The sequence below is a fragment of the Peromyscus maniculatus genome, chromosome 6, assembly GCF_049852395.1.
Source record: "Peromyscus maniculatus bairdii isolate BWxNUB_F1_BW_parent chromosome 6, HU_Pman_BW_mat_3.1, whole genome shotgun sequence".
Lineage (NCBI taxonomy): Eukaryota > Metazoa > Chordata > Mammalia > Rodentia > Cricetidae > Peromyscus > Peromyscus maniculatus.
The window spans coordinates 106,802,990-106,829,886 of NC_134857.1; the positions used below are offsets into that span (position 1 = coordinate 106,802,990).

At 39.8% G+C, this 26,897-nt stretch overlaps 1 protein-coding gene across 19 annotated transcripts in view; it reads right to left on the bottom strand.

Annotated features, from left to right (window-relative positions):
- Ank2 (ankyrin 2) overlaps positions 1 to 26,897 on the bottom strand; it is a 313,942-nt gene that overhangs the window by 251,186 nt on the left and 35,859 nt on the right. For 6 of the 19 annotated variants that reach the window (XM_076574962.1, XM_042279880.2, XM_042279869.2 and 3 more), the window contains exon 1: positions 414 to 1,106. The exons of 12 other annotated variants lie outside the window; for them this stretch is intronic. In XM_076574962.1, the coding sequence (XP_076431077.1) occupies positions 414 to 542 (129 nt within the window). In that variant the 5' untranslated portion in view covers positions 543 to 1,106. Of the gene's footprint in view, positions 1 to 413; positions 1,263 to 26,897 lie in introns of those variants that run through there. One more of the 19 variants, XM_076574941.1, reaches the window with a different exon arrangement.

Here is a 26,897-nt window from a genome sequence, read left to right on the forward strand (position 1 = left end):
CGAATCTACAGTAAGTGAGGAAGTGCCAGCAGTCCAGTGGTGGACAGAATTAGAAGAAGACAACCCTCCCGCCATACAACAACCCTTCCTTCTGTGTTAAGAGCTCAGAGTAAACTGGAAGGCTAGAGAACCCGGCTTTGAGATGGAATAATCTGAGGTTAAAAAAAGAGAGAGAGAGAGAAAATGAAGACGGATTTTGCTTTGCTTGATCAAAGCAAAGGAAATCCATCCTGCTCAGGCATCTCCTCCCAATGCAGCAAATTCAGGCGAGAGCTCTGAGCTGCAAGCTGAGCTTGGAAATGGTGCAAGGGAGTGATGGAAAAAGGGAGGACGAAGTTGCCAGTTCTAAAAGCTGATGATTCCACACCGCGCTACGAAGTGGGGAGGACGGGGACACGAGAGGCTTTCCATACCTTTCTTTTCCGCTCCATTCGCTCCCTGGGGATTTTCCGTTGTTTTTTTCTCTCTCTCTCCAGATTTTTTTCCTTTTCATCCAGATCAGCCTCTCGAACTTTTTTGATAGAAGCAGCAGCGTGAGCCATTTTTGCAGACGAAATCAGCAGAGGATCACTTTCCACTCCCCAGAAATACAGGTGATTTTACTGCTATGTGGAGATGTGATTTTTCCCAGCAGAGCAATGGCTGGCAGCCAGAACACTCACAAAATAATCCACTCCGCCCCCGAGCTAGGTCATAATCTTGCTCCAGCCTCTGCAGCACCCATAATTCACTCGAGTGTCCCCCAGGTTGCCAGCCGAACCCCTCAGTAGCACACACCTGCACACAGGCATGCACAGGTGAGCGCCCACGCTCAGCAATGGTCCCAGGGGAGGGCGGAGCTCTGGACGCGGAGCTCCTCAGCAGTTGGGTGGCCCCGAGCGCAGACCAGCATCCTAATAGTTGCAAAAGCCTTCCTTAGGCTCTCATCACCAGTTGGAACGGTCTTGGGGGACTCCTCCAGACAGTCTGTCTTCAGACCGGAGCCAGGAAGAGGCCACCTCGGTGAAAGTCCTAGGGGGTGGGGAGTTCGCTGCCGCTTGCAACCACACCTCTATGCAGGGCGAGAGAAAATGGTGCAGTCTCGCTAAGGACTCGCCGCTGCCGCCGCCGCCGCGGTTGCTACGGGCAGCACGTGACATGGATCCCTGCGTCTTAAATCTCTCAGCCCTTCCCTTCTCCAAGGTACATTTCAAGAAAAGAATCAACGCTGCGGGGCCGAGAGGACAGGAGCAGAGCTAGAAGTGACTCTCCACTTGCAAGGCAATGAGGGCAGAGCCGGTCTGGAAAGGGCTGGGAGTAGCCGGGGCTTCCCGGTGCGGTTTCCAGACCCACGTGAGGCCGCCCGCCTTAGCAGCTTGCTCAGGCAAGGAATCAAACCCAGCAGTATGTCAGTGAGCACCCTATGATCCGGGTTTGGCGAGGTTATCCTGAGGCGGGAGGGATGGGGTAGAGGAAGGTAAAGAGGAAAACAGGTACCCCGAAAACCATCCTCCATCACTCTAAGAGGGGCACGCATGTACCCTATTAGGCGATTTTGGAATTCGCAAAGGTGTTTTAACCTACACGTTAGGATGAAAGGCAATGGAACAAAATATGTAAAATTAGACTTTCCGGATGTTCTCTTCCATACCCGGTAGGGAAATACAGTGGAAGCAGACAATGTATAAGATGTAGATGTTCCTGTTACTCCCAATAGGGAGAGAGGACGAAGACTGAGAACATCACCTGTAAACTCAAGATGGAATTCTCCAGTCACAGATACCGTCCAACTTTCAGAAGTTTTCTAAAATTGTAGCAAGGGCTGATTGAATACTAAGAAGAGCACTCACTTGCCAGTTCTAGGTTTTAGCTGGATGGAGCCTCAATACCGCCAATCCAAGTGGATTGTGAAGACCTTTCCTCTACAACCTTTATATTTTAGAGGAACAATCATGACTACTATAGCAAGTGAGAGTAAAACCGTATAATCTGATCCTACGTGTATCCTATAAGTAGAGAAAAATATTGAGTGCTCTTTAAAAATGTTTATGAAACTCACCACTGTGCTACCTTAAATTTTTAAAAATGAATGATGTGTTTACATTGCTAAATGAAGACTACAAAAGCCTCATTTTCTCCACTATATGAAGAGAGTATAATAGTGAAGTTTTTTTGGGGGGGGGGGATTGTTTGTTTTTTAACAAGAAAATGCTAGTTTTTTTGTACTTTGGTCTTACATCTTTTAGCTTATATAATTGGCAATTTTTGTCTTAAACTCATTTGAAGGCAGCGGTTGATAAATGCATTCCGTGGCAGTACAGAAACTTTATTTCTTCATCTGATTCAAATTTTAGCTCAACACAGAGAATAATCACACTTGCATGAGGCCACATGGTATTAGTGGTGCAGCAGTCCCAGGGTCAGCCAGCTTACAACAGATTAAGTCATTAAGTGGGGGCGGTCAGTTCTCTTATGTAAGAGGGGCATCATCCCTTTTGCACCCACAGCTGAGAATTCAGATCTGCAAAACACAGAAAACCTTACTCACTTCATCATGCCTTCAGCCTTCCTAACCCTTCCCTGGGAAGTCTTTTACATATTGGTGTAGAAAACGCATGTCTGTCCAGACTTCTTGGGAACTTAGCATGGACTTGGGGGAGGTCGTCTTGTCGGCAAGGGTGATCATGGTTGCCTCCTAGTTATATCACACTCCACACATGTCCTCTACTCTGTCGTGAAATCAAAGCCATCATTACTCAAGGGTACTTCTGGGAAACAGCAAGAACAGAGCACTGGTTGTTCCTGGAGCCATCTGGCATTCCCTTTTCCTCCAAATCCTAGTTTTTTAAAAAAGGTTTACAGCAAGCTAGCCACACCTGATTCACGGATGTTCTTTTAGCTTTTAATAATCTGAGTCCTAATGGGATGCGGCTGAGCCTTTTGCAATGATCTTCCTGTTGGTGAGGGTGACTGAGGATTCTTCTAGGACACACCTTTCCCACTGCCTCGGTAGGATCTGCTTCTGTCATAAAATCCTCTCTCTCTCTTCAGACTTCTCAGTAGGAAAGTAAAAATCACAACATGGCTACAGCAGAAGGTGAACAGCTCCCCTTGTCAAAACCATTTGCTTAGTTCATTAGTTCTTCACAAGCTCACTACAGACCCACTTGGAAAATTAGCCAGCATCAGTTTCACTATGTTGTTCTCTTATACCAGGAAAATTTCACATTTTTAAGCTTCAGTTCGGTAACTAAAAACAAATCTCAGATATAGTTAACAGTTTAGTCTCCAGAACCCTTTCGACTCTCATACTTTGTCTCATCAAGAAAGAGCATGATCAGATGGCCACTAGATGTTAGTTTGAGTGACAGAGACATTACAGAAAGAATTGTGTTGGCCAAGTCTTTAAAACCAACAGTGACAGAACTTTGCTTACATTTTTCCTGGTACCTTTGTATGTGACACCAAGAAGCAAAGGTACTGTGCCTCTGCAGAGGAGACTGGAAGACAAGTAACATATTCTAGATAGCTTTCCTCAAAACAGCATGCAATAATAGCAGGAAGGCTACAGTGCAGGGCTCTGGACTGCCAATCCACCTCAGGGAAAGGAAGCACTGAGGAGCCACCAACTTCCAATCACAAAACCAGAAATCTCAGACAATTAGTAAACATATTTTTAAATAGAATTAATCACAAGTCTTTTTGTGTGCTATGTTCATTTATCTTTTTTCCCAATTAAGAAATGCATTTTTATTTTATTTTAAATTGCTCCCATATGAAATGATTAGCAAAAGACAATCCTTTCAAGAAAGTTAAGACGATCAGACATTTCTACACAGTGCTATCTATCTACAGCTGACTTATTCAGCAGTGAACTGTTGACTTCTTAAAGACATTCCTTCTTGTGGACTTGTTACTGTTCAATCTTCTCTATGATTTCTATTGGGTGGGGAGGGGGGGTCCATCAATTTTCCTAGGAAAGGGAGTAGTGCACACTCACCAGCTGACCTCTGCACAGACAGGGCACCAGGTTCCAGTCCCAGGAGCTCACAGCCATTTAAATGATGCATACACCACATTAAATGGGATCTTCCCTTCAAGCCTCCAGCAGAGATATAATACTGGCTGCGTTTTGAATTTGTACCAAAAGCTGATTCCTTCCACAAAGCATCTTGACCGGTAATGAGAAATGCTGGTGTCTTGCCTTCAAAGGTGAGGAGCACACAGTAGCCCTGTCGTTTACGTTTGAGAAGCAGAATTGAGAGATTGCCCTTCAGAGAGGGCATGCTTCATTTTAAAGACAGGAGAAAACCAGCCATTTGCTGTCCTTACTGTACAGCAATCCATTGATCAGAATCCAAAGAAAATTCTCTGCGACACCAGGCATCAAGTAAGGGCAGCGTTCAATATCAACTGAGCTGGCCATATGCAACTTAATCCCTTATCTCCTCCTCCCTCCACAGCTCCACCCAGGAGAAGCAGCCATGCAACTGAACAGCATGATCACTCTATACAGTCCAGTTGTGGGAGGCAAGGGGGTGTGGTGAAAATGAACCAGCTAATCAGACGGTGGTGGTGGTGATGATGATGATGATGACAGTGATGTGCCTACTTGGAGTTGATTCTTAGCAAATTCATGGTGTTAGTCCATATTTAAGAGTCTATGTGTTTTCTGAAGATGCTGAGTGATTACAATAAGACAAAGCAAACTGAATGAGTGTCTTGAGTGACACATCACCTTCAATTTGTTTTACCTGAAGCCAGAGTCAAAAGCCAACTTGATAGTGCAAGATTACTAAGGCAATGTTTGCTGATCATATAATAGCTCCTATTTTGGATAGCAATGTTTCTCTAAGAAGATGATTTGTGTAAGGTCACAATGCCCAGGCGGTACTATTTTCTTCCATTTCTGCCCAAGGAAAGACTCAAGGACTCTAGTCTAAATCTAGGATGGAGAAGCAGCTGACTCAGGCTCATCACTATCCTGCCTCAGAAACACACCCCAAATGCTTCCAAGTTACACAGAAAATTTCTAACTAGTGACATTAGTCAAAAGACAAAGCTGAAAGAGTTTCCCACCAAGGCCTTTCTATAAGGAACATAAAGCCACATGATCTGGGTCATAAATAGTTACTGTTCTGTCACCACAGACCTTTCTCTTCTCAGACCCTGACAATGGTCTCAGTTAAAGGCTAGGGCTAAGTCTGTAAGGGTCAGAGGGAAAGAGAAGGAGAGAGAAGAGAAAGCCAAGGAAAGGAGATTGCTACGCAGAGCATCTCTCCCTGCGCACTGTCAAGCTCATCTCCAGTGCCATCCCCTCAGCCACGAAGTGTGAGCCTCCATAGACAAGGAGCAAGGTCCACCTGTCCATGGGAATAGGCTCCCTAATTAACAGCGTTCGTGCGTGCGTGTCGTGCGTGCGTGCGTGCGTGTGATTTTGACAGGAAACAAATTCATTTAGCCGTAAGAAACAGCTACAAGTAGGAAATTGATCTCTTTCTTTCGGCTTTTACACTGAAAACTTAGGAGCAATCGTATAATTTTTTCCAGTGACCTTCTGTGTTTAAAATCAAAGCTTTCTCACGTTGCCTCCCCTCACTGTGCAGGTTCTAGCTGAGCTGCTGTCTTTAATCAAGTATTGTTCCAAGAGGCCCACAAGGAGGAATCGTCATCACTGTAGAGATGAGCATCCAGCCTCCCCGGGACAGAGCCTTCCAACGTATTGTGAGCAGAGCTCATATGCAGATCTTGAACCGAATGCTGCTTCAGAGTTTTTAAGCATCTGGACTCAAGTTTCAAATTACTTATAAATATCTTCAAATGTTCTCCGGACTTCTCTCTTCCCAATAATGACATCTTACTCTATGACTCAGAGACAAATAAATATCCATATGTAAATATAAAAAGATGTGCTGATTCTGAATTTTTTTTTTAAAAAAAATGTGATTGTGATTATTAAAGGATTGAAACTTTGACATGGACTTCATCTCCTATTGGGGATTGACTGTCACACCTGTTTTTGGTTTGTACAAGATTTTTCTAAAAGCTCTAGGGTTTGTTTTTTCATCCTTTCATTTGACCAAATAAAAATCACGGGGGCTGGCCAGATGGCTCAGCAGGTAGAAGCTCTTGCCACACAAGCCAGGTGACCTGAGTTCAGTCCCGGAGATCTGCAGTGGAAGAAGAGAACTGACTCTGGAGAGTTGTCTTCTGATGCCCACACCCCCAGATCCCGTGTAAAAAACCAGACAACTTCCTATAAGCCCAGGACTGCAGAGAGGAAGGCAGGCCGATCCACGGGGCTCACTAGCCAGCCTAGCTAACTGGGCCAAGGCCAATGAGAGACTCTGCCTTAAAACACAAGCTTTTGAGGAATGGCATTCTAGATAGATCACAGATATGTGCTCATCCCTGTATACATACATCACAAAAAAGAAAAGAATAACTTTAGCATCTCAAGGGAAACTATTGGTAAGGGAAAGAAAACATGATCAATACTTGCACATTTCATATTTATAAGTCAATCTAAAGTATTATTTAGATAAATAGCTTGCTAAAACACCCACAGAGAAAATATTACATGGAGCAAAGATATTTTAATTACTATTACTTATGTGATATTAAATTTAAGTCATATATGTCTCATATTTTTGTGAGAGTTAAACTGGTAATATTTAAGACCCACTAAGTAGAGATTAGAATAACTGAGTTACTGTGCTATGTTTTATGGAGCATGAATTATAACCCTCTAACAATACTCTGCCAGTAAACAATTAATAGAAATATTTCAATATTTTTCAAAATTAACAATAGGCATACAAAAGTGTAATTTTAGAGTATGTTTGAATCTATTGAGTTTAACATCAACTGAGTGGTGGATGTCATCAGTCTCTGGTGTTTTAATCCAATCTCATATCCTTAAAATATAGACATAAATATTTTTAGCAATTCTAGGGAAATAACTCTGTACCTACTAGATTCTCTGTCTAGTAGAGACTTCAATAAATGTAAAAAATTTGTAAAACATATTTTGATTACACAATCACTCATAAGCAACCCCCTTGAAGGGGATTGAGCTACTGTTGATACCAGAACAATTATGTAATGTCACCTGGTCACGTTTTGCCCAGTGTAAATGACTGTCATATCCATGAGGAGTTAGTAACAAAGATATGGACATCTCAATTATTATGCTTCTGGGTTCTTCATAATCTTTTTCCGCTCCCAGAAAGTGCTTCCAGATCCATTTTCATTTCTTTACCACGAGACAGAAAATATTCTTTTTCTTGCAACCATGTTCAATTAACTTACAAATAAAATATACTGTTAGCCATTCATCATATCTATTTTTTTAGATATGACAAGCATTTTTATTTCATATATTTTATGTGAACTCATATCCCATAGATATGGAAACCAAAACTCAAGCCTTTTTTGGAAATTACATTTTCTGAGAACGGCATTTTTGAGTCTTTCTGGTCAATAATCAAAATTCAAGCACTAACATGCATCCTGTGTGTTTCCAGCTACTGGGAGGCAATCTACTCAAACATCACTATTAGTGAAATGAGCTAGAAATATAGACAAACCATAAATAATGTCTTTAATCCGTTTTTACAAGTATGTGCCTGTAGAGACTAAAAAAGGGCATACAATTCCCCTTGGATGTCAGTCACCTGATGTGGGTGCTGGGATTTGAACTTGGGTCCTCTGGAAGAGTAGCGAACTCTTTCTTACCTCTAAGCCATCTCTTCTGTGCCCTAAAATATAAACAACTTCTTGAGATCAATACAAAGCTAACATGATAACTGGGGATTTCTAAGCAAGACTGAAAGAAAATGGACCCACTAAGAGACGAGCAAGCACAGTGTGTTTGTTTCCTGATACACTTTCCTAGCAAATCTGTACTTTCTGGGCAAAAGGGCAGAAACCAATAGCCAATATCTACACAAAGTGCACAGCCAAGTGGCAAGGCCCCTCCACAATCATCTGAGACTATGAAGAGAAATATTCAGGCTGAGGATAGAATTAAAGCCATCCCTCCAGCAGATCAACAGTCACAAAGCCGACCTGAAGTCTCTGCACATCTGCTCTGAAGGAATTATTATCATCCATTCCCTGAAATTATCGGTTTAAATAACGCCTTAAGTACAGTGATCAGTATCCCAAACTACTGGGTGTACATTAGAAACAACAGAGCAGGGCAGGGCAGCAGATCTGTGAAGACTGCCAGTGTTTGAGTATGGACAAGACACCATCACATGAGGGACACAGTTCTGACTCCCACCGGAGCATTCCTCACAGAGGAAGGTAAGGCATCTCAACTCGTGGAGTGCAGACTGACTTCATGAGCCTTTTCCTTCACTGTTTCTAACGAGCCATGGATTTTCCATAAGAACAGAGATTAAAACACATAAGCAGCAGAGGAGTAAGTGAATGGTGGAAGCAATAGGTACCATTACAGAAAGCCCTTCTCTTAATAAAAGCTTTAATAACGATCCAATGAATCTTTTCTATTGACAGCTGCGTGTTAGCCACATACTCGCTGCTCTGGGAAAAGTAGATGCTGCCATGTAACCGTTTGGGTTAGTTTCAAGAATCATGTGACCAGCTATGGGAAGCAGGCTTTGGAATTCAGGAGGGCTCTCCAAGACGTCTAAAGGAGAATATAACAGCTTTGTCAAAATAATGCTGTGGATGGGCAGGGGACAAAACCCACTACATGAGCATGAACAGGAACTGGGTCTCAAGGCTCAGATATGGAAGGCACTTAAATAGGGCACCGGTTCACTGCAGTGAGTGGGCAGAACTTCAGATTGCCAGGTAGATGCCTCTCAAGTCACCAGATTCTAAAGCGGCACATAAGATTGAATCTTACCTTTTGGCCTCATGCTATGGCAGTCCACTACGGATTTGCCAGGTCAGTGGCAGTTTTCCTTCACAGAGATTTAGATGTCCTCTATAAACCATTTGTTTTCAATCCACAACAAACGAGAGAGGAAAGCCAACAGAGGTAGAACATTGCCCCCTCCCATAGGAGAAGCTTATTCTTCTCCCACACAACAACAGTTTTGGGAAGGTAGACAACTGATTAGGACCAAAGTCAGTTCTCAATTACAAGCTTGCTGTGCCTTATTCCTGGATTATCTACCAACTGGTCCAGCCAGACAGCCATCATCTCCCTGACTCACTGTATTTTAAAATAAATTGTGATAGGTTCCCAGCACTGTAAGGAACTCAAGTTTATCCAAAGGTAAATATGAAAGCAATGCGGGGGGGGGGGGGGGGGGGGGGAGTATGGAATGGAATTACACTTGCAATATAAAATGATGACTTGCATTTATTTTTTAGTATTTTAATTAACACATAACTATACATATTTATAGGTTAAAATCTATACTTAATATAACAAAATTTCATAGAAAAATTGAAATCTTAAACCTTTCAGAATTCAAAGATTCACTGAGATCTAGTAGATAAGCATGAAGCAATAGAAATAAAATAGACTTTTTTCAGAAATCGTAAATTTTATATGAAAAATAAGTAATGAACTAAGTGGAAACTCTGGTCAATATTTAACTCAACTAGCCGTCTAAATTAAAAACATCAGTAAAGTCCTTTTCTGTTTCTTGTACTTTAATACATATAGCTTCCAATTCTCTGACTTCAAAAAAATGATTGGCTCTTTCCCCTCTGATTTACAGGAAAACAGAACAAAACTTTTGTCATCAAACTAATAAAATGTCCCCATTTCCTCTAGTGTCTACACAGTAAAAGCTTAGAGCTTGGTAACTACTATAAATTATGTGTATATTTTTATCCCATTATTAAGTTATAGGTTACTGTGAGTCTGGCATGTCTATTTAAAATCTATTTTTTTCTCCACTGTACTTCTTATTTCAATTTCATGAGTAAACAAGTTTTCTATTATCTAAAGAAATATGAGAGGCAAAAATGTTCTTGTTTCAGGGGTTTTCGAGATGGCTCGGCAGGAAAAGGTTCCTGCCACCAAGCCTGTCGATCCCTGGGACCCACACTGTAGAAGAGAACTAAACTCCTCAAGTTGTTCTCTGACCTTCACACAGGTGCCATGACATGCATGTACTCCTGCACATGTGGAAATATATAGATAAGTGAATAAAATGTTTTTTAAGTTGATTCATGAAAAATAATACAAATGTTTTGTAAGGACTTGGGAAATGTAGTTCCTTTATAATGCTATTGTAATCTAGGTAAGGCTGAAACAAATGTAAAATATTGAGGCAGAACCTCTAGAAACATCTAGAAATTCTACAATAAGATTAGTTTTCAAATATCTTAATACTTTTACTGCATTTAATAGATACTGAACCAGAAAAGAAGCAAGGTAAGACCCACCTGTCACTGTTTGTCTAAAAGGAAGAGAGTGCCACACGCTAAAGAGGAGAAAATGCTCAAACATTGGGTGTTTTCACAGAGCTCTTGATCTCAATCATCACTGCAAGATGATGCAGTGATATGTGTTAGTAAACAAAATGCTGTGTTTTGTTTTCAGACAGGGTCTCATCTATCCCAGGCTGGCTGGCCTGGAATTTACTGTGTATCCAAAGATAGCTCAAACTTTTAATCCTTCTGCCTCTGCCCCCTGAGTACTGACACCACAAGGGTACACAGCCATGCCTAATTCTGCATTTGCTGGGGACTGAACCTGGGGCTTCCTGAATGGTACATAAGCATTCTACCAACTGACCTACATCCCTGGGCCTGAAACAAAATATTTATATGTATTATTTTTATAATTTTCCCTTCTCATATTCTTTTTATTAGTTGATCATAACAGTTTGATTATTTTGATTCCATTATAAAAGCAGAGCTGTCTCATATATCAACTTGAACCCTATGTTGAGTGTATTTCCTATCCTTTGTGAGTTTCAATGTCTTTTTACCATTAATGGGGATAATGTCTAGTTAATAGAACCAAGTAAATGGGATGCTTTGTATATGTGGTAAGAACTCAATCAGTAGAAACTACAATCATTATTGTTTAGGGAAAAACATAATATATAAGAACATAAAAGGGGGAAAAGCCAAAAGCCCACAGTGAATGGACCAGAAGCACAATAGAACCATAGCCCCAAATAGTCTGTGAAAAGACTGCTGACTACTAGCCATCATCATTCTTCCATTAGTCAACTGCTTTAAACTACTGGGTAAAGAGGAAACCTGACATAACCTGTCCTTGTAGCATGGTGGAGTGAGTCTTACAGTAAGGGGAACACAAACCAATCAGCCCTGATGGAGCATAGCCCCTAAGACACACAGGACTTACGTGGCTTTAGAATCAGAGATTCAGAGTCAGCCTCCATCACAATAAAGAGTCACATCACAAAGCTTTGTTTGGAGTGCAAAAACAAAACAAAGAACAATTGCCATTTGACAACCACATAGGCATAATTCCAAGTGGAAGGTTCTGGAACAAGTTCTTTTCCAAACAGTGACAAAGAATCAGGCAATGGAAGTCCTTTTCATTCCTATGATTGATCCTTAAACTCAAGTTTTAGTAAAGACCAGAAGCTTACCCTGTGGTTGATATATTGTACACCCCAATAAACTTATCTGGGGTCAGAGAACAGAACAGCCATAATATTAAACATAGAGGTTAGGCAGTGATAGAACACGCCTTTGATCCTAGCATTCCAGAGGCAGAAATCCCTCTGGATCTCTGTGAGTTCAAAGCCACACTGGAAACAGCCAGGCATGGTGACTCATGCCTTTAATCCCAGGAAGTGATGGCAAGAAGCAGAAAGGTGTATAAGGCATGAGGACCAGGAACTAGAGCTGGCTAAGCTTTTAGGCTTTTGAGCAGCACAGTTCAGCTGAGATTCATTCTGGATGAAGACTCAGAGGCTTCCAGTCTGAGTAAACAGGATCAGCTGAGGAACTGTCGAGGTGAGGAAGCTGTGGCTTGTTCTGCTTCTCTGATCTTTCAGCCATCACCCCAATACCTGGCTCCAGGTTTGATCTTATTTAATAAGACGGGTTAGCATTACATCTACATCACCCCTTCATACAGGCTTCACATACACACCTATGATATATTGTGAAGAACTTTTGTTAAGATGTTTCCCCCTTATAACACTAGAAATAAAATGCCACCTTCCTCTAAATCACAGCATAAGCACAAAATGGTTTGAACCACAAGTATAGTTGAAATCAAAATCCAGCACGTGAAGCTACTCTATTTATGTGCTTGTCTGCACTGTCAGCATTAGGACATTGACAGGAGAAAAAAACGTTCACTGTTGGGTCCACAAAGAGCTGACATTAAAACTGGGAGTTAAATCAGAGCAGAGGGTTCCTGTCACCCTCCACAGGTAGAATCTTCTGGAAAGGCAACTCTGGCCCCTTTCCACTTAAAGACACTGGGTTGTGGTTACAGATTATACAACTTCAACGAAAGGTTCTGCTAAAAAAAAAAAAAAAAAAAAAAAAAAAAAAAAAAAAAAAAAACTGAAAACTGGTGAATAAACCCCATAGCTCGACTATCATGTGTGATCTTGGAAATTAATGGAGGTCGATAGCCCTCAACTGCATGGAAGATATGAAAATCCAGTTGCTCTAAAATGACTTGAGAAATTATACTCTAAGGTTTAAAGGAATTCCTTTATGCTTGCTACATACATGTTTGTTTAGTAAGTATTTTCTTCTCTGTTCTACAGAAGACAGGCAATGTATTTTCCAACAAGCCATACAATATGACATTAATCTGTAAAAATCTTATACAAAATATAGATTAAATGCTATAATTTTCCAAGTAAATTGGAACTTGAAGCACAGTGAAGCATACCAATGTAGTTACATGTAGTTACGAGATCTGGAGTATCATATCTCCACTTAAGATCTCTTTGAACTCATTTTAGGTTACATCAAAATATTTACAACTAATTTTAAAGAGAACTTTGTTGATGAAACCTGACTTACACTAATCTACATAACATCAGGCTTCAAGTGTATACCAATGTATATAGAATACAATATGATCAGACTTCGTTAGAGTAAAAATGCCCAAACATCATGAGAGAGTTACTCTAAAATATTCAACCCCAAATTTGCATGCACAGACACAATTTCTGAAGAAGTCCTTGGAAATAGTCTCCATGAAGAAACTGTCTCAGCCGGGTGGTGGTGGCAGTGCACGCCTTTAATCCCAGCATTCGGGAGGTGGAGCCAGGCAGATCTCTGTGAGTCCGAGGCCAGCCTGGTATACAGAGCAAGATCCAGGACAGGCACCAAAACTACAGAGAAACCCTGTCTCAAAAAACCAAAAAAAAAAAACAAAAAAAACAAAAAAACAAAAAAAAAAAAAAAAAAAAAAAGAACAAAAGAAAAAGAAAAAGAAATGTCTCACACGTGAGTCTCGGAGTTTATGTCAGACCCAGTGGAAAAATTAGTCTCCTGACAGTCTCCAACGACATAGATCACTTTGGGGTGAAGTTTATTGTACAAACATAATTGTCTCAAAAATTTATCTTCTGAAGTGTTTCAACTCTTACTTTGGACCATTTTCCTTTTTCCCCATGCTTGCCTTTGTCACGGTGGCATCTCAACCCAATCAATATGGCTTACCGGCTTAGTCCTTCAACTATCCAATTCTCACAGCAAAGCTGACTTGATACTCACTTAGGAATTCTGCTACATGATTAAGGAATTGTTTGTGCAGTTTCCTAAATGCAGGACCCACTCACAATAGAATCTGTCCAGATAACTGGGTTACACTTTGTGGTCAAGACTTAATTCCCCCCTGGGGTTAATAGCACTCCTAGCACTCCCCCAGTTGATATAATTTGTCTACCATCAACTGCCAATAATTCTATGTTTTGCCTGTCAGCTGGGACGACCTTGTCCTGTGTGTTAGAGCTTCTCCACCTGACTTGGTTAGCATCTCTTTCTTGGAACCATTTCTCCCCAGCCACTGAGTTCACCAGTTCTAGGTAGACCCATTTCTGCTGTTCACTGTAAACTGATGCTGCCAGGAGAGGTCCCAAGGTTGGCAAAGTGATGTCCCTTGCCCTCATCCCTCATCCATCACAAGTCACAGCTTACTTGCTCTGTTTCCTTGTTTGCCTTCTCTTTCAGTTTATACTCAAACTTAAATTTTTACAGTTCTACAATTTCTCTTCATCAAAGTAACATGAGATCTTTTTATAAGAACGTGGTTTTCAGGTATTTTTTTTATTAGAAACAGAACAAGTGCTTTTATTTGCTCCTATTTCTCAGCCCAAGAATCTCACGTGTCCATCAAAATCACAACACACAGACACAGACACACACACACACACAGAGAGAGAGAGAGAGAGAGAGAGAGAGAGAGAGAGAGAGAGAGAGAGATACACAGCACTTTTAAGAAAAGACTATATGCAGCATTTAGCATACAGAATGTGAACATTAAGTAAGTATTATGTTCACTATAGTTTGTGTCTTAAATGTCCCCAGAAGCCCATCTGTTGAATACTTGGTCCCCAGCTTTTCAACAGATTGCACTATGGAGAGATGCTGGGATATTTGAAAGGTGAGCCAAGATAGAGGAGGATGCCCTTGAAGGAGCTGTTAGAACAGCACTTTGCTCCTCCACCTCTTGCGCTTCCCAGCCACAAAGTGAGCAGCTTGATTCTGTCACATGAGATCATGATATGCCTCGCCCATAGGCCTGAGGCAACAGAGCTAACTGTTCATAGACGGAAACCTCCAGTGTCCCAAGTCCAGATAAAGCTTCCCTCTTCATACCTTATCTCGGGAATGACAGAGACCTAACACCTCTCCTCATTTACTACTGAAACTAGGGTCATGCTGGTGACTGATAATCTGGAAATTTATCAGCTAACCTGCTTGAGATTAATTAGCACATACCTACTGCCAGGTTTCTGGAAATTCTTTGTACTTTAGATCATACTGCCTAACAGAATGAGAAAAAGGAGAACAAAAGTTATAACTGATATATTTTGTTTGTTAAAACCCAAATATCCATCTTCTATTGTAATATAAATCTGGTTTTTAACATCCCATTCTGTATCTTAATAAACAGTGAGATGTGTGCTCGTGTTTCACAATGAAAAATGACTAATGAAAATGTCTACTGTGGACAACACCATAAACTCTAGACAGCTTATGTTTAAAATACTGACAGTAAAAGCCTTTGCTTTAAAGGCTGATGCATCATCAAAGGCGTAAACAAAATCCAGCAGTGCATTCTCAGGGTCCTACCTCCCTCAAAGGCTCTAAAGCAATATTTTTACTCCATTCTGCTTAGTGCTAAGCAGGATGCTAAATTATTTTAATCATTTAAATTAAATTCATAGTGACATATACTTAAGTGTTTTTTAACTACTTTGAAAAATTACCATTAAAACATCGCTAACATTCATTTCTCTTCTTTCCAAATACATTTTCCACTTAAAAGAAATCTGTAGTCTTGGGTAGTACTATTTTTAAAACAGTTGATGTTTTATATCAAGAAGCCAATCTCTCTCAGTTTCTGACCATCAAAGCGTCTGTTTTTTAGCATTTAATGCCAGGTCTCTCCTTCCATGACTGTTATTTATTTTAAAAGAAAATCAATGAATAAGGATGGAAAGTTCCCAGGCATCTTGAATTAAGCCAATATGCAATATTTGCATTTCACACGAATGCTCCATATTGCTGCAAATGCTCTACTTTGGGATTGAACCTCTTCACTTCAGGAGTAGACAAAACAAGGAGTGTTATCTATGGGAACTTGATGGAATGGGCAACATAATAAAAATATACTTATTGTGAGGGCTTTGGGTATAATTCAGTGGTAAGTCTGCATGTACACCATGCTCAATGCCCAACACAACAAATAATAGTAACAATAACAGAATCAATAATAAATATATATTCTGCTCAGTGAGTTCCTGGCCAGCTAGGGCTGCAAAGCAAGAACCTGTCTCAAAACAAAGCCAGCATGGGAGAATCCTACCTGTGATTCCAGCACAAGGGGGTCTGGAGTTCTAGTCTAGCCTGAGCTACAAACTGAGACCCAATTTCAAAACACAAATAAATAATTGTGTAGATAGATAGATGATAGATAGATAGATAGATAGATAGATAGATAGATAGATAGATAGATAGATAGATGATAGATAGACAGAGAGACAGACAGATAGAAATTTTTTAAATAGGTAAAAATAAATATATTACCTAACGACAATAAAGACAAAAGGTAATTGTATAGACTACTACAAAATTCAGCACCATGCTTTGGTAACTTTTTCCTTTCTCCTACTTTTTACCCCTAGTCTTATCCCTTCCCTGTATAATGTTTTCATCTTGGCTCAAAAGAGAGTAACTACACAGACAGAGAAAAAAACAAAACAAACCCCTAAAGAGCAGAAGGAAGTAGAGAAGGCCATGAAACCTGGGGTCAAGGCAAACAAAGAAGAAAAGGAGGGAATGTCCTAGAAATGTGGATCAAGACACCTAGAAATATCTCATCAAGCAACCAGCTACCAGATCTAGTGGAGATTTGTTAGCACTTGTAATACATGGCCTCAAAACCACTTTACAGTTGAACATTCTTCCTCTCATGAAACTCATTCACGAATCATACTCAAAATTTCTTATGCTCCTCCTTTATCTTTTTAGCAAGCCCCAATTCTTCCCTTTCATTCGAACTCAAATGTGCAGCTCTGTCTTAGTGAGGATGGAGAGACAAGGAAAGCCAAAGGGACATGGGAAGGGAGAAAAGCCCTTCACTATGGCTCAAGTCAGAAACTTCAACCCAAGTATTGCAACTAAAATTGCTACAGAAACACTGCTTATCCAAAAGATGTGCCAAGCAAGGGTGTTCTTTGGACTAGGGTACTTGTGGCTTTGAGCTTAACACTTCTAGCTTTCCACGCATCCCCAAAGCTAAACAACACACATCTCAAACGCCTTATGTCATTCACAGGTGGAAACTCTTTAAGTAAACTTAACTTTTAACCTCTACTTAATTTTGAATTAATTGCTCTATGTTAAAACGTCTTGTGAGTTTATATCTTGTGATTAATGTAGTGGTAGAAACACGCAGCCATATATATATACACAGCCATTACAAACATTTCTAAGCAAGACTTTGTCAAGAATCCCATACCATGACTTGAGAGTATGTAGCGTCTTTCTTATGTATCTGTCTAAACTTACTAACTTTGCCTCACTATGACTCCTAAAATTCTCTTCCACAGCCTAGTGAAGGATCTGGCTTTGCCTGCATGGAAGACCCTAGAAGAGGGTGCTGACAAGCCTGCTGGCAGCCAGGCTGTGTCTTCCATCCACTGCTGACATTAAGACGTTTTCTCCTTGTTCTCTCTATTCTCTCCAGCTGTAGCATCTATTTCCACGGCCTTATATATCATATCTGTGCCAAATGCATAGTTCCTATCTCTGATTCTCATTTCTCTTCAACTACCAACTTGAAGCACCCATTTAGACAACCCTAGGTACCTCTGGACCTTTCTCCAAACTGTGTATCTCCTCCAGACTTCAAATTTCAATGAGAATGCTGACAGAAACCTGAGAGTTGGCCATGTGCCATCTCATCCTGAGTCCTGTAAATTTTTGTACTAAATTGTCTTCTATCTATATGTTCTCTTCATACCCTCAGACACCATACATTGCTGCCTCTCACTCTGTCTTAAGCAGTAGCTTCCTGTCAGTTCCCCCACTCATACTCTGCCGCTCCTCCATCCTCCTCACTGCAAAGAAAATTAAATAAATAAAAGGCTAAGTTATAGATCTGATCCTGCTCAGCAAAGGCCTAAGCAATTGCAGTGAATCCCCATTATGCTGAGAAACACTTCTACATACTTTACTATCTGGTCTCTCTTTGCCACCATCTTCTGGCCATGCATCAGGCACACTGGACTTCCCCACTTCAGAACTTGCGTGTGTGCTTAGACCGTCATCATAGATAGATACACGAACATATGGCTTGATGGCTAAGAATACTAGAAGTAATGCCGATGACTAAAAAAGCTGATGTTGTATGTATTTTGGAAGTCCAGTCAACACCACTAATGTTTCTAGAATTTTTGGCTTCCCTCGACAAAAACAGAATCATACATCCACTAAATGATTCTTTTAGAATTGCTTCATTTCCCTAAGTTTCCAGTGTGGTGTTGAATATAAATGTCGGAGTCTTGATTTGCTACCAATTATAGAAGAAAGCCACTTGTTTCTCACCATTTTTAATGATGTTAATTATAGGGACTTTTTTTTATAGGCAATATTTGGCAAGTTGAAAAAGCTCTCCTCTATCCCTAATCTTCCGTAATTGTATTTTTAATCAATAATGGGGGTATGTATTGGGAACTGTGGCTATAGTTAGTAGTACAGCATTTGCCGCCCCTAAAGCCTTAGACTCCCCCCCCAGTTCAATTCCCAGTACCACTATCATTTTTCTTAAAAAAAAAAAAAGAATTTTTTTCATTTAGGGTTTTTTTGTACCTATTCATAAAAGCAGTTCCCTTCAACCTATTAATTTATATCATAACAAAGTATCTGACTTTCAAATATTGAACCAGAAAAAATTGATTTTGATAGGGGTACAAAAATCCCTGTTTTTTATACATTGTTGTTTTCCACATGTTAAAATTTGCTAAATATTTTTGCATCCATTTCAACAAGAACGGTTGTCTTTGGTTTTCCTTTTCCTTAAGTATCTGGTTTAATTACGGCAACACTAGCCTCATAGAATGAGTTAAGAAGTGTTTACTTTTAATTTCTTTATTTGACATGTTTGTTTATTTACTATGTTATGTGGACAATTGGTAACATTTCTTCTTTAAGTGTTTGATCTGGACCTCATGCTTTCTTTATTAGGAGATTAGTTACTGATTCAATGTCTTTCATAAGTATAAGCTTACTGATTAACTCTTCCTATGGATCTTGGTAGTTTGTGGTTACAAAGAATTGATGCATTTCATCTATGCTGGCTATAATATTTATTTATGGTCCTTCTAATGCCTATGAGATCAATGATAATGGTTCTTCTCCCATTTCTGACATTAGCAATTTGCATTTTCTCTTCTTGGTTATTCTAACTAGAGTCAGACCATTTTTTAGTAATCTTTTAAAAGAACCAACTTTTTGTTTCACTAACTATTCTTTCCTGTTTCATTTTTCTCAATTACATTGATATCTGTTCAAATTTGTTTCTTTTCTCTTTTTTGCTTAAATTTTATACTGATCTCCTTCCTCTGGCTTTCTAAGATAGAACTTTGGTTATTAGATTTTGGATCTTCTTTTCTAAAAATACACTCATTGATGTAAAATTTCCTTTATAGGGAACTGTAGAAAGGAAATATAAATTCTGAAAGAGCCTGCTCAGCATCCTATGAGCAGCATTTATTGACTAACAAGATATATTGGGCTTTAGTCATCATTTTGCTCAAATCATACCTGTGTGTATTTATATGCATATGCAAAAGAAAAGCATCAGTAAATATCTTTTCCTTTAAACTAAGCAATCACCCTGATTTCAAAGTTAGCTTCATAGAAAATCAAATAATCAGTGGTGCTCAAGTATCTGCAGAGTTTTTCATTTTCCTGAATGTGCTTTCTCTTCATTGTATATAAAAATTAGTATCAGTCAGAGCTGGGTATGGTGCTGTGCACCTATAATCCCAGCACTTGGTATCAACTGCAGAAGGGTCCCAGACTCAAAGTCAAAACAGACTATATTTAAGTCCCTGCTTCAAAAATAAGCAAGCAAACACACATTCCCTCCAACAGAGTTAACCCTCGGTAAAACATGGAAAGCTTCTCACCTACACAGTGCAATAAATAAACTTATATGAAAATTAGGCAGCTTGAAACATGAGCTACCACCAATCAGCCCCATACTAGTTCCCTTTTGTTTAGGAAAATAGTAAAACTTCATTATAATAATAAACCATATAAATCATGCATAATTTATATACCAAAATCTATTGCCTTTACACATAATTCAAAACAGCCATACCTACCATGCAGCAAGTACACTAGGACTCATCCATGAAAACAGGAATTAAATTGACAAGGGCCCTAATAAGGACCATAACCAGTCTCCATGAGTTCTGTTAATTTAGCTCCAGAAGAGAAAGCTCTGTTAGAAATAAACATAAGCTCATATCTTATGCAGGCAGAATTTAGGAGAATATCTATAATCAAAACACATGGCCTGGCAAAATTACCACAAGAGCCACAGTATAGGCTCTACTATCCCAAGAGGGAAACTGAGAAAAGACCAGTAAAGTGGAAAAGGTGAATGACAATCTTAACTGCAATGTAGAATTCAAGGAGTAATAATGTTTACCTAGAAAAGGCCAAATAATCATTCATCAAGGCTTTGGAAACAATACTGGTTTGGCCCACAGCACAAGCTATTGTCTCAAGAAACAAAAGTAAGTGAGTAGATAGGACATTGAATTTGAGCGGCCTGGTGTCCAGGCTTTCCAGAAACCCACAGGTCCCATAATCGAGGTGGCTTTGTCCCCAAGAAGTGCTCTCCTTGCTTCTGAAAATCATAATACAACAACAATTGCATGTGGGTCACTGAAGATTGTGATTTCCAATCTCACCAGAAGACAAATATCACATAAGTATGGGACAACCAGGAGACTAATTTTAAGGTGTTATTTGTAAATTTTGGGAATGTCCTTAAAGATGTACATGAACAGCACTCTCTACACTCCCACCCCCACTCTGCTGACATGATGGTTAGAGCTTCTGCTGTCAGTACAATCTCTGACATGGAAGCCCCATGATGATGATGCAGAGAAACAAGATAGAAGGACCTTTGGTTCCTGCCCCCATGGATGCTTATCATCCTCAAATTTTCTCTGTCCACATTTACTTCATGTAAGAGAGAATAACTATTCTTGCTTTGGGGTTTATTAATTCAAATAACCAATCAATGATCTATTTAATCAATTAATCACAATTGATGAAGACATCCAAAGCTCTTTGGGGACTGAAGGACCATTGCTGTTGTTTTATTTTGCTTACTGATGTTTGGAACTGAACCCAGGAGCTCTCACATGCCTGGCCAGTGTTACTACCGACTCACATCTTGAGCCCTTTGAATCCCTTCTGTGAAGACCATGTTCACATGGATGAAGAAGCCAGTCATGAGTGTTGGGAGAACAGCCCCAACCTGTCGAAGGGTTCTTGAATGAGAGAGTGAGGAATTGAGAAATAATAGGAAGAAATATAAATTTAGATGAAGAAAAAGACAGAGATGCAGGTTAGCTTCAGGGGGGCTCTGAGTCAATACCACAGACGTGCCAATTTTATTTGTGATGGACTTTTTATACATCAGCAAGGAGAGGGGCAAAAATCCTCCCCCTTCCAAGGTCAAGAATAAAGTACCAACAAGTGTAGACCCTTCAAGACACCTGGTAACCACACCTTTTGCCAAATCATCCTATTATGTAGCCCTGCTGGACAAAACAAACTCAGACTTTCTGACCTTGAGTAAGGCCTTACTGGGGAGCCTCTGTGGGCCCCCACAAATGAGGAGCATGTCAACTCAATCTTCTTCATAAAACAGGAAAGACTGGCTGCCATAATGGGCATTTAACTCCTCTCATAGGCCAGAGGTCCTCATAGTTGGTGAACTTTTATAGAGTTGAGATGAGCCCCGTAAGGTACACAAGTAGACTGCTTTCTCAGCCTGTCAGCATAGTACCATGGAGAAGGTGAATTCCAGTCAGATCACATGAATCCACCATAGGTGCTGGAACCACCTAGTAGTAGAGCAGTGGGTTGGAAGAAATGGAAAAGGTCCTTAGACACTGTACAGAGCTGGTGAGATGCCTCTGCAGACTCATCCATGGACACATGTGAGACCGACCTGAAGAGCTCCCTAAAATACCAGGGTGCTGAATGGAGTCTTTCCCAAAGCTGGCTTTTTTGGAGATGGAAAGCATGCCACTATTAGGTCCATTTTGTTTATATTTATGGCAAATGAGGTCCAAAACTTTGGACTTTTGCATGTTTTGAATACTCTGAGTCCACAAAAGCATATATTGAGTATTTTTCACCAACATAACAGTATTGGAGAGTCTTGGACCTTCAAGAGGTGGTGAGGTCATAAATGGGGTTAACACCTTCTCCCAATAACAAGGTTTTGATGTCAAAAGACAGTATTAGTGGCTTAAAATGAGTTAGATTTCCTCACTGGCTCTCTGGCTTCATTCTTCATATGTGACCTCGTTTATATGTTAATACTTCTCTGACATTCATGGAGGAGCTTGTAGATTTCACCAGGAGCCGGCAGATCCTTCACCATGCTCTTAGCCTTCCAGAATAGTGGGCTAATAGACCTTTTTTTCTTTCTGAATTATCTACCCTTGAATACTATCTCCATCATTCCCTGCCTGAATCACAGTATTAAAAGGCAACATGTGCAAACCCAGAGGAGAATATAAATAGAACCATGCATGGACAGTAAGAAGTACAAAATGCATAGTTATACAGGAACCTGGGGCAAAGAGTAAAGATTACATAGTTCTTGGCACAGGATGGAAGACAAACAAAAATGCAGACTAGGAGGGAGCAGGCTAGTAAAAAGGGAGGCAGGAAGGTTTAAGAAAATTTTAGTTCTCAACTTGTCATGTCTGTATTAAAACTTGTTTTGACCAATGCAAGTATTTGGGGTCTTCCTGTTTGTTTGAAGGAGAATCTGATTTTCTACAATGAGTATCTTGATAAGTATAGTAACTAAAAGCACATGTTGTCTGCTTTACTTATTCTAACCTATATTCTATTCCTGGCCCTCATCATGTTGATGGGTTCTCCTTCCTTTACTGAGGACAACACTAGAATAATAGAAGGACTTGTGAAGGATATGCTAAAACATAACAGCTCACAATCTGGATATTTGCTGTCTTTCTGTCTGATGCTAATCACAGGCAATTCTCTCATCACCCAACCTCACTATTAAGATAGCATTACATTAAAAAACAATAAAACTGAAAATGCCATTTTATGTACTTTCTCCAATTTTATATACAATTCTTCAACACAATTTCCATTTGTACAACTTCAGAGTTCTTGGAATATTTAGTCAAAGCTATAAGAAAAAGGCACAAATCAGAAAAGTTAATAAAAATAAATATCTTGAAGCATCAATACTGAAAGAAGAGAGAGAAATCAATCCCTTTTCGTAGAAAATGGAATAAGTATAAAAAAGTCATTGGTACTCCAGTATTAAATCCAATGTAAAGCTCCATAGCTTCAGAATGGGTAGTCTAAATATACAGAGCTCACTGAAATGTACAGATGTTGAGTCTGGCTAATCTCACCACATAGTATTTGTTTGTTGTTTGAAAGTTCTTTGCCACTAAATTATAAATTAGAAAATGAAAACCAATAAAGATCTGCATGCCTTCTCCGAGGAGAATTCCTGAGCAATATGTGCATTGAAGCATCATCAGCCTCAGAATGTCTCTCCCATGTAGGCCATCCCAAGACAAGTGAGGCAAATCCCACATCCCTTTATGGAAGATCTAACTGTCCATTTCATCAACCCCCATGAATTAAAGGTGTGGCGTGTGGTCCTGGTTTTCTCCTGTAGCTTCAGATGCAGTAAAGATGCTGTTCTCCAAAATTGCCACTGGAGGCCAGTCATGCTGCAGTGTGTGTCCCAGCCACACCCTAAATTTTAAAACAAAACAACAGCACCACCACCCCCTACCCCCGGACTACAGCAACAAAAACAAAACTGTTTTAATAATAAATAAATAAAGGTACACAAATCTACCCACAGGTCTTAAAGTTCAGCTGGGAAAATATGGAATCTAATTCCAACCTATCAATTAAACATATCTATCTGTCCCAAGGTAACTGAATATGTTTCTTATCTTAATTATAGTGATAGATTTATGGTCTATACGTATGTCAAAACTTATCAAATTGTCCACTATATTTAATAGAATACAATGAATAATTATGTAAGCTACATCTTATAAAACATGCAAATATAAAAGAGAAGTAGAATCCACTATGGCTTTAACTTTACAATAGCTATAGGGCTCTTCCTTACTGCAGTGAATTCCTTCTGGTCCTCTTAATGCTGGAAATAATTGTTCTGAATCTGTAACCAAAGCTCTCCCTTTAGATCCATGACCACATTTTTAATCCTTATTGTGTGGGCCTGGTTCTCTTGAGATAATCTCTTTCCTAATGACCTGGAGTCTTTGTTTCTGAGATGTGTTGATAAGAAAGGTCATTATCTATTTATGAAACCAATGCTTAAGCAAAAAGCACTACCCAATTTTTAAGAAACTGTTCTCTCTCTCTCTCTCTCTCTCTCTCTCTCTCTCTCTCTCTCTCTCATTCTTTCTCTCTCTTTTATTTTAAAATGACAAGCTTCCTCAGTGGGATATGATTTCCAGACATATAAGCAGGGGAAAATTTGCTTAATTTAATTTACATTCACTTCAACGTGCAACTCAATTTAAATATTTATTCGATGTGTTGGCTGCATGCTCACTCACTAAGAAAATGTATCATCACCAACAAAGAATAAGAAACAAAGCACAGTAAGGGAGAAAGCTCCAAGAAGGTTTATTATTCTTAAAAGCATCCTAACACAAGTTAAGTCCAAGGGAACTGGGAATCAGAAGCAGGTTTTCAAGCAAAGAAGGATTGTCAGGTTCTTGGTTATCACAGAGTTGATACTCTGCTATAAGCTCTACTACCAAACAAGAGAAGACTCCAACTCAGTGGATTTTTTTTTTATTTTTTGTTTTGATTTTTGAGACCAGGTCTTAATGTATTCCAGGTTAGCCTCAAATCTACTATGTAGCTAAGGATGACTCTGAGGTTTTAATCCTCCTTCCTCTACCTCTGTGATGCTGGAATTAGAGGCTTATACCATCACATACATTCTATGTGGTGCTGGAGAATGAAGCCAGGGCTTCATGTATGCTGGAAGGGCATTACCCATGGTGTTCTATCTCCAGCCCCTTGAGTGAATTTAAATGAAGAGAATTACAGTGAAGTCCCTTGCTGTCACCCTGTGAAGAGCTGTTGCACATCTGCAGTAACTCGGAAAGAGTGCTTCTGTATCCCTCAGAAAGGCAGCTTTCTAGAGAAGGCAAGAGCAGTCCTCTTGAACAAATCTTTGTTCTATTATTTCTTGAGATAGGGTCTCACTCCATAGACTAGGCTGGTATTGAAACTACACAAGCTGACCAGGGTGGCCTTGAACTCAAAATGCTCCTGCCTCAGCGTCCTGAATGCTGTGATTACAGATGTGCACCACCACAGCTGGCCCTTATCTGGAGCTTTAAAACATGTGTTAACTTTGTCACACATGGAACAGATTTTCAACAAGCAATTGCTTCGTGTAGAAAAATGAACTTGGGATTAGAAGCAGGCAATGTGGGCATGTGTCTGTGGCTAAAGCAGAAAGTTAATAATCTGAACTATTTTCTGGAACTTCTAAAGTACCCAGTCTACTGCTGTGAAACCTCAAGCTATCTGGCCCTGCATCACTGTTCTCACAGGCTCTGATAATGTGCTCACCTCAAACATCTTATATGTCCTATAGAAGCCACAAAATCTGAAGAAATTAAATGATTAACCCAGCATCAAAAGAACTGAGAAGGAATGTGGCTGGTTTAATCTGGCTCCAGTGCCTGGTATCTTGGGCTCCTTAAGTCATCTTAGACATCTTGTCTTCTCTTAAGATTTAAAAGTCAAATGTATGTATCTGTACATGAAGTTTTGAGACCAATTTCTTAACCCATTTTTCATGCAATCTATGGGATATCATTGTACACAGAGAAATCATAACTTAAATAACCACTGAACACAGTGATTAGCCATGTCTTCAGTACCCACATACTTTACATTTATCTCATTTAATTCTTACAATGAGAGTAGACAGGATTATTTCTCTCTTGTATACAACCAAATGATGATATCAAATTAATTTGCTCAGAATTAACATCACTGGCAAGGGATGAAGGGAACTAAAACATATAACGTAGTGAGTAACTTATTAAAAGTCACACAGCTAATGGGAGGGGGAATCCAGTCTCCTGCCTGGTGCTTCTCTACTCCAGTGGATATAGGATCAGTCATGGATATAAAAACAGATTCTGTGTCTGCAGCTCCGGGGTCTGGAACTTGTCACTTCTCAAGCTCCCGGGGGCTGTCAGACTGCTGGTTTGAGAACATTTGAATTAGTGAAGATTTATGTCATTGTTACCCCCAGGATAGCCATGAAGCTTCTTCTCAGTACTACTGTTCATGTTCACACACACCCAGCCCTCAGTCAGCCTCACACTTATATTCCATGTTATAATGTGTTTGCTATTTCGTATAGTAGGGCTTGTATTTTGTGGCCAGATGCCATCCTAAATAAACTCAAATATTCTCACCCTGATTTTCATCTTTGCACATTCCCACACCCTGAAAATAACTTTGCGTACTCTGACACAATTCAGACAGCCTCGGACGAGAGCAGCCACGACAACAGCAACATATGTTTTTGTTTTATAAGGAAAGTTCAGTTTCCAACTATCTTCACTCTGGTTAATTTTGTTGCCTGTCATTATAATATCTATGATTATAAATCCTTACATCTCACTCGGACTGTCACAAAGCTCACTTAAAATGGCTGAAAAAGAGCATTTTGGAATTTGGTGGCAGCTGTGGCGTGTGTTTGAGAGGTGAGGGAAGAGAGCTGGAAACAAGGCCATGGTAAACAAAACCCTGTTTTTTGTGAAGTTACCCAAGGGTCATTGTCTCTTTGTGTTCCAGTGTCTCATCTAAAGACTGCTATCTATCTCAGGTGTTGGCACAAACATGGATATTCACTGACATTAGTTACTGTGGATAAAAAACAATTTGGGTAATTTTCCTGTAGTATCGACCCATTCCAATTC